Below are 15,054 nucleotides of genomic sequence, written 5' to 3'. Positions count from 1 at the left end.
TTATTAATTGATTTAGACGAAAACTTATTACCATCCAAGTACATCATAAGGTATCATGTGGTAAAATATTTTTAACATTAAAACTGTTTTAACTGAGGCATCGTAGACAAAACAACTTCGGATGCAATTTTGTGTACCTATATGAATGCCACTCACGAAAGATCAAAATTAAATTTACTCACTGATATTTTGTATTGGAGTAATTTCTCAACATTTATCTACAAGCTTTGTAAACCTTATTTATCTACGGAAATCATCAAGAAATGATTGTATCGTGTTTCCTTATATGCAAAAATCTTCTTTGTTAACTTTATGTTGATTTACGGCAAAAAGTTTCCTTTCTTTCATCGTTACATAAGTTATGATTAGTGAGATACCACGAGCGCTGGGTTACCTTGTCGTACTTGCGGTGCGCGCGGTGCGCGGTGTCGGCGGCGGCGGCGAGCGCGCGGCGCATGTTGTCGTCGGGCGCGCGCGCGCCGCACCACTCGCGCACGCGCGCGCTTATCTCCGCGCCGCCGCTGCCGCCCGCCTCCATGCCCACCAGCTGATGGGGAATACGCTTTTTGTGAGACTGTGTCCGTACACGTTACTATTCAAAGCTTATTCGCATAATATGGGGCAGGAGTCTAACCTCAGATTGTTCACAAAACACAAATTCGATACGGTCCTTGAACACTACACTGCAAGACTATATTGATCGTTTTACCGCAAGCTTTTAAATGAAACACATTACGATACGATACAATTCCGATACGATATTAAGCTTAAATGGCAAACTTAGGAGTAAAGGTAGTAAAAGAAAACCTGATATACCTTTTTTTGCAATTTTTCCACTTTTAATAAAGATTGATTTGAATTTGTATTAAATGTTGCACTATATAACACTTTCTATTGTAAAAGTACTGTCGCGTACAATACATCTGACTTCATTGTAAAAGAATCAACTAAAATATCGAGCGTCTGATGTATGTATTGTTTGTTTAACGAAGTACATTATTGCACAGAGAAATGAATTGTCAAAAACCTACCTCATTGAGGAAAGATCGGAGCTCGTTGATTTCAGGATGCCTCGCCTGTGCCGCGGCGGGCTCGGCGACTAACTGCTCATTTGTGTGGTCATCGTCGGACTGTTGCCGTCTTTGACGTTCACGAGAAGCTCTGTAAGAAAAAAAAAATAATTTTATTGTTTGTAATAATAACATTCTGAATATTCTAGTTTAAACTAGCACAAAAGAAAGGACATTGAAGATCCAATACTTAGGTGACGATTAAAAAACAAAGTTAACAACAACACACAATGCTTCCTTTGTCGCCATCCTTTTGTTTACTTCAAATAGAATATCTTATCTATGGATGACGGACACAAAAGCACTATAAAAGTAAATAAGTTGCAAACCTTTCTTCTCTCTCTTTATCGGCAGCCAGTGATTGCCTGATGAGGTGTGCCACTTCGCTGTTCTCAGGGTCCTTTTCACGTCCGATAAGGAATCGCACCAGCCCAGAAGTGTTGCGAAGTACGGATGCTGCATATGCTTGTGTCACACCCACCTTGTAACAGAAAATCATCAATCTTCATTAACTAAAGTTCATAAATCTTAAGAAAAAAACATAAAAACAGGCAACTGAGCGTGCATGTCCAAATTATTTAAAATGGAACAAAATGTGTCATTAAGCCTAATTGAATAAAACTAGAAACATTTTAATTGAATTAAAAGATTACCTTTAAAAAATAATTATCTTAGCTTATTATGAAAAATACACCCTCAGTATTTCACAAAGTCATCTTTGCCATTATCTAAATTTCCAAAACATAATCCTTGTGTAATCTGTCATTATTCGATAGCGCAATAATACGGTGTGTATTTTTTACCAAAATGATCTAGTTAAATAATAAGTCAGCAATCGATTGTAGTTAGGCTGATGATACTCACTAGACTCTTCCCGTCCACCTCGATGATCTGATCGTTGACCTGTATGCGGCCGTCGCGCGCGGCCGCGCCGCTCTCCGTAATGGTCTTCACGAAGATGCCCAGCTTTTCCAGCCCGGCGTCCGCGCCCACGCCCATACCTGGACATATACATTTTTATACTAATATGGTACACTGATAGTAGTCATAGGCAAGCATAGCGACCCTTCGTTGCTTATAACCTATATTTTATAAAGTTAGAATATGAAGTCTTTCTAATATTTTGCAACTTGTATACTTCTCAGAAATCTGTCATCATGTAATCACATTACAGGGATTTCAATTTATTTCAATGAGCTCACTGAATCTGCATATATAACGAGACAAGCTAGTCTTATTTAAATATTTACTCATCAACTGATCTTTATTAAAGTAGGTAGAACCGTGGATTACATACCATTTATTCATAGATCTTACTAGTGAATTATGTATGTATGTAGTGTATCTGTCTATGTGCCTATATCACTACTATGAGCATAATTTATTCACCTATAATAGAGACGCCGAGGCCATCCGCGCCCTTGACGAGCTCGACGGGGAACACGTGCATCTTCTCGACTCGCTTCTCGAGCTCGTACTCCGCGGACGCGGCCACCGGGTCCACGTCCTCGTTGCGACGATCGTACTCACGCACCGAGTGAGTCGAGAACACGCGCATCGGCTCCGTACTGGTTATAATATTGTGCTATTAGTACATCGACCAAAAAATATTGGATTATACTTTTTTATACATGGATTTTTTTTGGTATAGACAATTAGGAATATTTTGAATGTTAACTTACTAAACTGGTCAAGTACAACCTAGACTTTTGGGAAGTAATAAAAAATTAGAAAACATATGACTAATTTTTATTATAATTTAAGTTATCACTTTATCAATTTATTTAATTTATGTAAGGAAGAAAGGTATGAATAAATTGAAACCTTACCTGAATTTAACTTTGGTATTTCTCTTAACGAATACTGGTGGGTAATAATCATCGTCATCGTCTTCCTCAATCGGCGGAAGTCCAGCGACCTGCAATATTGATATTGATGTTAATTATCGTTATGTAGAACAATTATCAAAATAATATTACCAAGCATTCATCAGTCACAGTGGAGGAAACGATACAAGGGGATGATGCAGAGTTCATTTCAAAATAAATCCTTTTAGCGATATTTACTGTGTTGTATGTACGTGAACAATGAACAAACATATTTACAGATACATCGGTTCCGCGCCCCCGCTCGCGCCCGTGTCCGCCTCCAGCGACAAGCCGGCTGCAAACTCACGCGAGAAGTCTCGCCGCAAAATCTTGCCGAGAAATTGCACGAGAACCGAGAAGGCATTCTCTACCTATACTATATCATTATCTTTTCTCGCCCGAGAAACCCTTCGAAGCGAGCAAAATACTGACACCAATCGGAGGCGAGCGCGAGAACGAGAAGGCAAGAGGATGATCCCATTCACGCTTCTCGGGTGTTCTCGGGAATCTCGGGAGCGCGAGAAAACCCGATTCGTATCGGCTCCACATTGTCGTTTCTCGTGAGAATGTGGAGCGGGCTTTACACTTGATAATGTAAAAAAAAGAACAATAATACCTCGGTGTAGAAGTGTCCGTCCTCGAAGTAGTGTATCCCGTTCTCGTCGGCGAGCTCGCGGAGCGCGCGCGGCGGGTAGTGCTCGAACACGGAGGGCTCGCGGCGCTCGTCGGCCGCGTCGCCCGCGCCCGCCTCCGCCGCCGGCTCCGCGCCCACGCTCGCGCCCGGGTCCGCCTCCAGCGACACGAACTCGTAGCTCTCGTCCACTGACTGCATGCTGTAACACATAATAATAATACAGTTTTATTTAGTTCATTCCATAGAAATAAAAACACAAAAATAATTGTAAAAAATCCTCATTGTTTGTTGCATATTGTGCTTAGGATAAAAGTCATGCTACACATACAATCACGTAATGTAATGTGGATTTCACATCGCCTAGTGATTTATTTTTACGCATAGGTTACTGTATGCCATAAACATGAAATTTGACATTAAACTGAATGCTTTTAAATAAATTGTTAAAATGATTCAGGTACATATCGTCATAGGTCTTGCACAGGTCCGCAGCTCACAAGTTGTAAATAGATCGATAGTATTAAAACTAAACATAAACATTTGTTAATGTGTTATATATCGGCCTTAATCACCATAATTAGAAATTCGCCTTAAACAAAATTACTAGAAAGACATCGAATCCTGCACCGCCGCCGTGCCGTGGGAACGCTGACGCCGCACCACCGCTCCGTTTCCACCGTACAGTCCCGAACGTGGGAACTCACTCTGGGTGCTAACATTGCCCCAGCAAGTCACCATTTTAGGTTAGGTAGTTATAATTTAGTTTAGATTTAATTAAACCATGTAATATTCGGTTTAAATTAAATGTTATATAATAAGTCATTTCGGTCTTTCTGTATCCTGGCTGCTGCATCCCGACGCATTATATAACTAATGAATATTGTCAATAGGCATGCGGACTTTTATTTTATCAATTAAGTTGCTCTTACACTTGCTAATGTAAAAAATCAATAATTAAATGTACAAAATTCAAAGTAATGGTGTCGTTCAACTATGTAAATGTATCAGTACACACTGCATTTTCTATGTGTAATTGAAAGAGCGATACATTTTTATAAGTTAAGTAAACGTTCACTCACCTCTCGTACGAGAGCACGGACTGGTAGCTGTCGTTGAGCGACACGCCGTTGTCGTGCGGCAGTGTGTGCGGCGACAGCATCGCCACGATCTCCTGCGCTTGCTCGTCCGACAGCAGAGCCTCTTGCCTGCCGGACAAATTGCTAACACTGTTGTAGATTATTATCATTGTGACATCCAAATACAATGTACTACAACTTATATGTTACTTGAAGATTTAGAACGATACGTTTGCGTCTCATTTTCATTTATAAGCTGGTAAAGTCACAAATCAAAGTTATGCAAATAATGTAATTATAGAAGCTTACAAATTAATTGAATAGAACACGAAATTTTAGACACAAATCAATACAAGGCTAATAGTTCATAAGTGAAGCACAGTAGAACAGTAGATACATGAAACACAAAGAAACGACGGAAGCACGCTTACCTAAGTTTTTTCTCCAGAATACTGCAAATGTGATCGGGCAAGAATGAAGCGTAGTGCGCACAGGCAGCATGCAAATGATAAAAACCAACATTTAGTCAAAGTACAAAGCTTCGAATAGCTCAGAGTAAGAGAAAAACGCTGCGAGAAATTTCATAACCATACTCAGTACATAGAGATACAGCGTGCAATGAAATTTTATTTTAGGAAGGGTGGTGGAAATTTTGTGGTGGCTCTTCACGTGTAATTGTGCACATATTCCAGTCCACGCAAATTCCCATTAATCTTAAAAGTTTAGTAACACGATTGTGCAATTTATCACGTGCCTAATTGCGAAGAAAAGTAATCAATTGGTATATTACATACAATGCCCTATCTACCAGAGTATACAGCAGTGAAAATATGTTTTTGTCTATATATGTCAAAATTTAAGACTACACAAGTATGGAAGGGTAAATGCTTTTCCTACAAAATGTCCAAAAAGGATACATGCACCAGATTTACCTTATTTTGACAACATTTTTCATAGGCAAAAAGATCAGCATTGACTAACTACTAAAAGCCAAATAGTTTATAGGATATAACATAACAATGTGCCTTTTATCTAAATAAAATTTATCAATTGACATACATAAGTGTTTTCATTACAGTTTCATCATAGAAAATATTTTTAGAGATACAATATAAATATTTTCATTATACACTATGTGAAGTATTCAAAAGAGAAGACTGAGATTACTGAGTGACTCATACATTCTCCTATGTCTTTCCTCTCTCAGAAAATCTCTTTTTTATATAATTCCCCATTTTGGCCACTATATTCTCTCTAATTCATACAATCCGTGAAGGAAAAAACTCATGTTGTTGAGTTCATCTGGAGCTGAGCAGTATCTCTATTGTCTCTCGTTAGAGTCCCTATATTCTCTCTAACTCACACATTAATTGAAAGAAAGAGTTCATGTTTTTGAGTTCACCTGGAGCTGAGCAGTATCCCTATTGTGTCTCGTTAGAGTCCCTACATTCTCTTTAATTCGTACATTAGTTGTAGAAAAGACCCCATGTTGATGAGTTCACCTGGAGCTGAGCAGTATCTTTATTGTCTCTCGTTAGAGTCCCTATATTCTCTTTAATTCATACATTAGTTGTAGGAAAGACCCCATGTTGATGAGTTCACCTGGAGCTGAGCAGTATCTTTATTGTCTCTCGTTAGAGTCCCTACATTCTCTTTAATTCACACATTAGTTGAAAGAAAGAGCTCATGTTGTTGAGTTCACCTGGAGCTGAGCAGTATCTCCGCCTCGTCGGGCGTCATGCTGTCGGGCTGCTTGTCGTCGTCGGCAGCGCGCTCGCCCGGTCCGTTCTCCTCGGACACGCTCCATTGGCTGGTGGTCGACTTGTCGAGCACCTCGATGGAGCCCTGGCTCGCCTCGCTTACTACCACGCCCGAATCCTGCAAATCATAAGTCAATATAATTTGTGGAATATACTTCTTAACACATCCTACAAAATAGTAATGTTGGAGAGTGGAGACTGATATTTTTTGACAAATTACGTGTATTTTGTAGTCGTACCACGAAGAGTCCAACTTAGCTTACTTTACTGTGTTCACACGTAATACCTGGGTATTGTGCAAGTATCTTCGTCAAACCTGAATTAATATATCTAGTGCTTGTTCCTTGAGGATTAACTTCTAAAGGTCGAGAAAAAGCTTAGTCATCATCAACCTATTATTGTCATCAACCTATTATGACGGAGCTAGAAACAGGGGAAAGGAGGTCAGACTGAGGGAGGTTTGGCTTGGTTTTGGGTTTTGGAGGGTTTGAAGGGACGGAGGCTATTGAGTAATACAAGCCAAAGTTCACCTGTTGCAATACCGACAGCGTGTCGGGATCGGAGCGCGCCCGCTCCGCGTCCCTGTGGTCGCGTGTGAGCGGCGGCGGCGGCTCGCGGTAGTCGGCGGGCCGCAGCCGCGCCACCACCTCCGGCGAGGGCTCGTTGAAGCCGCCCTCGTCCGACACGCTCGACGCCCGCGAGCCCGCCCGCCGCGCCGGCTCCTCCGCCTCCGACGACTTGCGACCTCCGCCCACTGCACGATTACCCATAGGAATATTATACCACCACGATATATTATTCAAATTAAATGTATATCATGTATATTACTTAAACACCGCTCACAACTTTCATAAACTTTAATTACATTATTAACAGAAAACGTTAAAAAATGAAATCACTGATTAATATTTGGCGATGTTAAATAAATTTATTGAAATATTCGTATTAGTGTACGAGAAGTAATTAGGGGAAAATAGACAATGTGTGAATTTAACTAAAACAGGAAACTTTTAACGTGACGTATTTTTTGCACAAATCAGGATAATTGAAACATTACAACATAATAATTCATGGTTACACCTTAAATATTTAAAAAAAAATCGGTATTGTTTTCGTAAACACATAAAGGCAATACATTCTGAATCAGCATGAATGAGGTTACGATCAAAATAGGTTAATACGACTAATTTTAACATCAGCTCTGTTAGTTGCAGGTGCTCGCCGCGTAAGTGTATAGGAACCAGACACGAATAAATGGAACAACGTGGTATCTGTAATGTATAATTTTTTTTTCGTGAATATGCTCGAATATACATACAGTTAAAAAAATAAAGATAGCCGTAACTCCCGAACTCAATAAAAGTCAATAATTTGGCTAACCTAATTGAATACCAATACTAATTGAAAACAACGTAACGAATCTTTTGGTATAATTCTATCTCAAAGCTTTTAGACGTGTGAGAGAAAATTTTATAACCAATTACAACTTACTGTATAAAAACACTGCTAAAAAGTAAAGAAAACGAATACTAGTAGGTATATGAATACACTTGGACTTTATTTCCAATAACTTAATTTAACAAAGGTTTCCTGTGAACTCGGCAAAAAAGAAAAAGGAAAAAGGAGTAATTGTAGAAAATTTGAATGCATTCGTAGTTTAAAACTGTCGAACCAAAAAGCTGTGCTTACCGCGACCCCATTCATTGAGGCGGGGAGCGCCCCGGCTCCACTTTGTTAATTGACAACATTCTACATCCAACGGCATTGTTCGCAATTAGTGTGACTTTGTACGACCAATTCTTCAAAATAATTCACGCTATTAAATACATCTCTTTGTAAATTATAGTACTATACAGAATAAAAATGATGTTTGTTTCAGATTTCGAAACTGACTGAAATTTTCAAAGCTTGCAAATATGCTTATTGGCATGATAAAAACATAACTTCGATTTTAAAATTTAGTTGTATTTTTGTACATCTTATAACTACACAGGATAAATGTATACCTACATAACGCGTATAGTCAAACACTATGCTACTGAAAAATACAGGCCATGCGTGTGAAGCCTACGGCAAATCCTAGTTATATTTGCCACTTATCTGCTTAGATTATAGACATTACATCCAAGGAATTGTTCGAGTCGAGTTAGGCTGAAAATTTATGAAAAAGAAATGTTCTAAAAATTTGCCTTTTCTTTTAATTTATCATATATAATTGCTTCCCAGAATATTATCTTTGTAAGTGACACTATTCGATAGCACAATAATGGCGGGATATTTTTAAAGAACTCGTTCAATTCCCAGTCCGTCCTAAAGTTTTACTTTAATTTACTTATGTTTTAGTTTTACTTTAATTAAAATCAGCCTCGTAACTTCTTTCAGTATTTTTCGCTACTACTTTAAATTTCGGATATGGCGCTCCATGCGCACTTGAAAAAATCACCCCGTAGGTACATAAAAGTTCTCTACACACAGAAAAAGGTTTCTAGCCCGAACTCGCAGTTTAGCAGATTATTAACAACTCTTGTATCATGCCATTTCAACTGTCGAGTGTGGCGCGCCGCGGTTTGACTTCGACGACGCTTCGCTTTGGCTTTGCCTCCACTTTATTAATTAACAGGCTTCTTCATCAAGCGCTGCATTGTTTGCAATTAGTGGGACTATCTATAGCCCGCACTTCAAAATACGCAGTTCAGTCTATCTATCATTTAGCCGTACACGTTTTAATCGCTCAGGATACTAGCGAATTTCCTGTTCTATGATGGCTAGAATTAACAACTCAGGGCAGGTTGCAGTGTTTTACGCAGTATTGCGAAAATAATGTCAGGATTATGGCAAGTGGAAGTCGGTAATCTACCACTGATTATATTATGTTCAGAGACGCTAACACTTTTTCAACCTATGAAACGTTTATAGCTGTTAAATGAAGAGCCCTTAATTTTTATGGATAGACCATAGACATAATAAACTACATATAAAATATCATCGGGACAGACAAATAGTATTAATCGATACGTGCACAACATTATTAGATAACCATATGAGTAGGTAGGATAAAGTACTTTTTAAATATTGAAGGTAACATAATTATAAAACAAAATCAAAGCTACGCAATGTCACATGAGTCAAAAGCAACGAATTTATAGTGTCGACCTTCCTAAATAGGCAGCAACCGCTGACGGTTATACAAATAAGTGGATCTTCCCACGCTTTCAATTTTATTAACTGACGTAAATGCCTACTTTAACTTTAAAGAAAATTCTATGAAGGTTAATAAAGCATGAGCCAAATATTGAAATTGACGTGTTATTTAAAAAGTGAACGTGCTCGGTTCCCTCAGAATGGTTAATGCAATCTAACATACGTAATATTTGTAACAGTTAAAGGGAAAAAATACGTGATACAAATTATTACATACAATACAAACAATACTAATTTGTTTAGGTGGTGAGGTTTTTACGTAAAATTATTTGTCTGCAAATTAAGGACATTTCTCTCCGTAATTATGTATTCTCAATTTTACCCTTAATACATAAAAAAAGCTTTAAGTAAGTTAACACTTATATAGGTAACTACAAAGAAGTACATAATAATAAAATCCCCATACATAAAATAAGAATAGAGTAAAAGGAGTAATTTGAATGTACAATAAACTGTAATTTAAATAAACAAGCCAAACCCAAATACGGAATATAATAACAATTTACAAAGTGCCTACATAAAAATGTAATTCCATTAAATGTAATTGCTAATTCTAGTAATGCATGCAGCCGACATCACGACTTGCATCATTGTAGTTATCTTTGAGAATAAATTAACGGGTGACATTAATTTAGCATAGTTATTAGGTACGTCACACACGCAACCAAGGGTTCACTACACTGAATGAATCCATTGTGCCAGGTTGACCTATTGTTGATGATATAAAACGACTACCGCTTTATACGAATAGTACGAGATCCGACCCCGTCATTTCTATGTTCATCTGCTTTTTAATACATTTTTGCAGATCATACCTATGTACTGTTTTTAGAAATATGACCGCAAATACCCTTTATTTTCGTTCAATTACTTATAATTAATATTTAAATGTAATTAATTTAAAACAATTTTATTAATTTTAAACATTTTCTTTCAGACAAATTGTATTGAAGCTAAATGAAATGCTTTTGTAAATCATTTATACTCTATAAATGATTTACAAAAGTTTCAAAATTATCTTCAACAAAATTATACTTCTTATTAATTAAAAGTTAATATTTGCTCTATAAAAAATCAATAACATATTTTGACTCAAAACCATATGAACGTAGGAATCATGAATTGGAGCTCAGCCTACACATTCATTCAATCATTGTATGGACGTTATTGAATTTATGACTTGCATTTTATACTTGCGAGAGGCCTAATTCCAACTGAAGTATAAAATGCGCTGAAAATTCTCACTTTTGTAATATTATCTACTATGTGAAGTACATATATGAATTATGATCTACGTTTACTTTAAAAGTTAGTAAATTATCTGTTTATACAAAGGGTTTATCTACAGGTGCATCTGGAAAGGTATAATTAATTACTAGTATTAAATAGATATCGGTAATGTAAAACTAACCACAGCGACCACAAAGACACGTTGCCTGGTCGTGAGCTCGCATTGTTGTGAGATGCACCTCCTTACAAACATAACCGAACATAAACATCTATAGGTAAACTATTGCGAAAGAAACAAATAAATCCAGACGTAAAATTGCAAAAAGTCCATAATTACAGATTAAGTAACTGATTTAGGTCCTGCTTTTGAAATTCCTACCTATTATTGATACACAATTTGGTATGTATTCATTTAGTGCAGTGTCTTAGATAGACTGTAAGTTTGTCGCATATATCTTCTTCCAATTGGATGGCCCCTCTATATTCTGAGAGCCGCTGAGAGAGAGCTCAGCCGGGGGACACTAAATATTAGATTGATTGGTAAAAAGAATAATAAATGGACGGAATGAGTTGCTAGTCCATCCACTCACCACAGCAGCTGCAAAGGCGCATGTTGTGCGCGCGCGGGCGAGCCCGGGCGGAGGCGCCCGCCTCATCGCCACGCCATCGCCGGCCAGCCGCGGGCCCACCATGCACACACACTCGCACGTTCAACTCGATACGCGGTATCTTGTTTATGTTCCGAAAGTCCGGGCGAATTCACATTCACGTTGGTAAACAAACACCCATTTCCCGTTGAAATTTCCGCTCAGCACATAGGTTTGCAGTTTCCAAGGAAGGAATGTTCATATAAGGATTATCTCGATGTAGACTGATCTAAGCTAATAATTAAACAGTTAATAGCGTGCGCTATAACGAAATGATCACAAAGCATAGTATGTTTGCGCCTAAACTTGAAAATCAATACTTTAGTTCAAACTGGTACTTGTGATGTGAATTCCATCTGAAGACTAAAATATCTCATCATAAAGATTTAAAAATTGGCTGCATCCCAAAACTGCACCCGTTGTGTTCCAGACAACAGATTTTAGGAAATTTTGTATCTATATTGGAAACAACAAAAGATCGCCTACAAAATGGACCACGATTTATTCATTTAGCAATCAGTAGCGTCGGCGACGCGCGTTGTAAATAAACACTGCGGTAGATAACAAGCTTGGCAACTAAATGACCAGACGTGCCAATTTATGTCTCCAGAAATAATAAAAGAAAAATCTCAATAACGTAACAAGTGCCAGTCAAAGGAACACAAAAAATCAGCTGACGTCATTAAAACGTTACTTCGAATTGTGAACAAATTATCTTTATCACTTTTTATCGAAAATACAAAAAAAATACATTCACCTCAAGGAACCTACGTTTAATATCCTAAGTAACAGAACAGCATAGAAACAGAAACAATAAAGAACATAATAAAGACACTGTTCCTCGATTACATGCTAATTCGTATCTAGCTCAGCGATCGATAACACAGTTTGATGTTTTGTTCGCTGTTAAACTATGTCGGACTGTAAACAGTATAAGTACTACGTCGGCTTTAATCAACTGTAACGACCACATCACAGCGCGATGCAAGTGGAACAACTCAAGTGTAAAAATGCTAATCCCAGTATAGAGACGCGAAATAAAGAGGTACGGAAGGGCGCGCGCAGGACGACGTCGCTCGGGTTACTGCGTCGTCGCGGCGGAGGCGGCGGCGCCGGAGCATCTAAATCGGGATCGACTCGCAAGTCTCGCTACGACTCAAATACCTTGACTTCCTCAATATTACATTGAACCCACTGAGCACGAGACCGCCAAACGTACGTCAATCGACGCCCACTTATTCTAGTTTCTTTGGATATAACTTAATTTTTACAAAGCACAACCTTACTTTTAATATGGTAGTGCTAATCAAACGTTGCAGTACACAGGACTATTTATTTACGAAAATTATTGAGATAAAAATATCATAAAATGCTTATTTCTTAAAAACCTGTATGTTCTCTATTAAATCATTCTCAATGTATACCATTATTTACAATAATAAATGTATAGAGACTTATCGATTGTCCATAATTCTAATACATTACAAACAGGCATAACCTAAAAATATTGTCTGTGCATTTAACATACGTACGTCAATAGTTCATAAGAAAGATAAAACAAAGATAAAATTAAACAAAATAGATAAGGAGCTACTATGTACGAGTACATGCATTAATTTCCTAGATAAAATATAAATTTACTCACTCTGCGATGGAGAAGCGAGTCCCGGCGAGGCGGAATAGGGCAAGCTGTGCACGGGAGACGACAACGGCGACGCGAGGGGCGACCGTGGAGCGTCGTCTGTTTGGAGCACGCTCGTCGGTAATGCCGGAGTCGATGAACGACACTTATTTTTCTCTTCCCAATCTCCACTAAATTGAACGGTCTCATAACCGTCTTCATCTTGACTTATTTTTGTGGGCGATCTCGATACACTATCACTGACATCGTTTTGGGGCACAGGTGAATCCCCAGTACAGGCGTTACTTCTCTCGATATCCTCGTGTGATAGAGAAGGAACCGGGGACTTCGATGCCGATCTAGTAATCGATGTCTGATCATATGGTATGCCATTGTTCAAATTGTCTAAAGAATTATCTGTAGTTTCTTCAGTTACTGTTATGACCGACGGAATGTCATCGATGACAGGATTTTCGTCATGTAGAGGAGGTGGAGAAGACTTTGGTATCTGTGGTATTCGGATTGGAGGAGAGGGCGACGATCTTTGATTTTTGGAGACTTGTTCATTTTGAACTGGAACTGATGTCGGAGAAGGTGAAGGTGATATCCTTTCTGTTGGTCGTGGACTAACAGATGGAGATTGCATGGAACTAGCATTTTTGGGCGATAATTTGTCTAATCTTTCTAGGATTTCTGATTCACTTATTTCAGGTGAAAGAGAAGAGTGAGCCTCTGCAGATATTCTTTCACATCCTGTTTGTTGAAAACTTATAATGTCCGGTGAAATTAATTTATCCCGCCTCACGGTGGGAGAAGTTAGAGGTTCACCTCGTGCGGTGGGAGATATTATATTATTAGACCTAGGCAAAGGTGATACAGAAGCGATATTTTTTACAGGACTAGGAGATTTCGCAGTGTGTATACCTCGATTAACTAATGTAGATGGTAAAGTCGATGGGCGTTCCAGTTGGGCATCTCCAGCTCCAGGTGAAAGCGGCGGAGAATACACCCTTGATGGAACGACATACTTGTCAGTGGACTCGGGAGATTTTCTGTCTGCGTATCCGGGTAGTTTATTTTCGGCTTTTGATTCATGCTCATATCTAGACTGGCGCGTTTTATTAAAATGAGCCGTCCAATTTCTTTGTTTTTCAATTAACTCCTTATTAAATCGCCGATCAGGTTTCTCTGGCTTTGGTAGAACGCTTGGTTTCGCCGGTTTGGGTGGCGGTTGTGTAGCACCATTAGATAAACGATCGCCGTTAAGTGTTGGCGCCAAAGTAGACGTTGGTGTAACTGTACTTCGTGACGGACTTACAGATCCCGCCGAACTAGATCTAGATCTAGAAGGAGCCACTGGCGGAACACCACGAGTGCCTGCAAAACTTGATGCAGCAGACGGTGACTTCTCGATTCGGAAACCGCGGTTTTCTTCGCCAAGTTTTTCGAACAGTGCTCGAGCCGTGTTGAACCGCGCCAAGTGACTCTCATTTCGAACCACGGTCACGTCGCTTCCACGCATGTCTTCGTCGTCTCTTGACGGCATCCCTTGAAAAATGTTGGCTATTTTGGAAACTTTAGTGCCTTGTACTCTTTTCTTGCACTCCTCCATACTAGCCTGGTAAGGCCGCTTCAATCCGATCTGGAAAAGCAACAATGCAAAGTAAACACACGGACAGTTTATTCATGACACTTCAGTACAAATAAAAAACGAGGCCGCGTTTTCAAAATATATAAATCCGATAAGACGAGATAAGCGTTAGAAACACAGGTAGTTTGCGCTCGCAAAGGCACAACCGCGCGACGCGAGGGCTCACGACATGGCTGGATCATTCGTCGTGTAATTTAACTTGAGATAGCGATAGCGCTGATAAGCTCTTACTCATACTAAACGAATGAACACAGTTGACATTGCGCTCCTTTGTGAACGTAAAGAATATGCCTTAT

General features: G+C 38.9%; 1 protein-coding gene across 12 annotated transcripts in view; it reads right to left on the bottom strand.

The window, feature by feature from the left end:
• Positions 1-15,054, bottom strand: part of Spn (protein phosphatase 1 regulatory subunit spinophilin) — a 42,191-nt gene that overhangs the window by 9,144 nt on the left and 17,993 nt on the right. For 5 of the 12 annotated variants that reach the window (XM_073091533.1, XM_073091534.1, XM_073091526.1 and 2 more), the window contains 12 exons: positions 13,132-14,749; positions 6,939-7,162; positions 6,351-6,526; positions 5,080-5,100; positions 4,652-4,792; positions 3,555-3,771; positions 2,900-2,988; positions 2,460-2,638; positions 1,935-2,071; positions 1,400-1,551; positions 1,032-1,161; positions 395-547 (listed from right to left, as the gene is read on the bottom strand). In XM_073091533.1, the coding sequence (XP_072947634.1) occupies positions 395-547; positions 1,032-1,161; positions 1,400-1,551; positions 1,935-2,071; positions 2,460-2,638; positions 2,900-2,988; positions 3,555-3,771; positions 4,652-4,792; positions 5,080-5,100; positions 6,351-6,526; positions 6,939-7,162; positions 13,132-14,719 (3,207 nt within the window). In that variant the 5' untranslated portion in view covers positions 14,720-14,749. Of the gene's footprint in view, positions 1-394; positions 548-1,031; positions 1,162-1,399; positions 1,552-1,934; positions 2,072-2,459; positions 2,639-2,899; positions 2,989-3,554; positions 3,772-4,651; positions 4,793-5,079; positions 5,101-6,350; positions 6,527-6,938; positions 7,163-11,020; positions 11,082-11,429; positions 12,584-13,131; positions 14,750-15,054 lie in introns of those variants that run through there. The other 7 variants (XM_073091536.1, XM_073091537.1, XM_073091535.1 and 4 more) reach the window with 7 other exon arrangements.

This window comes from Epargyreus clarus, unplaced genomic scaffold (assembly GCF_041222505.1).
Source record: "Epargyreus clarus isolate Ecla_fem2 unplaced genomic scaffold, WU_Ecla_fem_2.2 ptg000034l, whole genome shotgun sequence".
Taxonomy (NCBI): Eukaryota; Metazoa; Arthropoda; class Insecta; order Lepidoptera; family Hesperiidae; genus Epargyreus; species Epargyreus clarus.
Note: the sequence above shows the minus strand (reverse complement) of the source record. Positions and strands in the feature narration are given on the sequence as shown.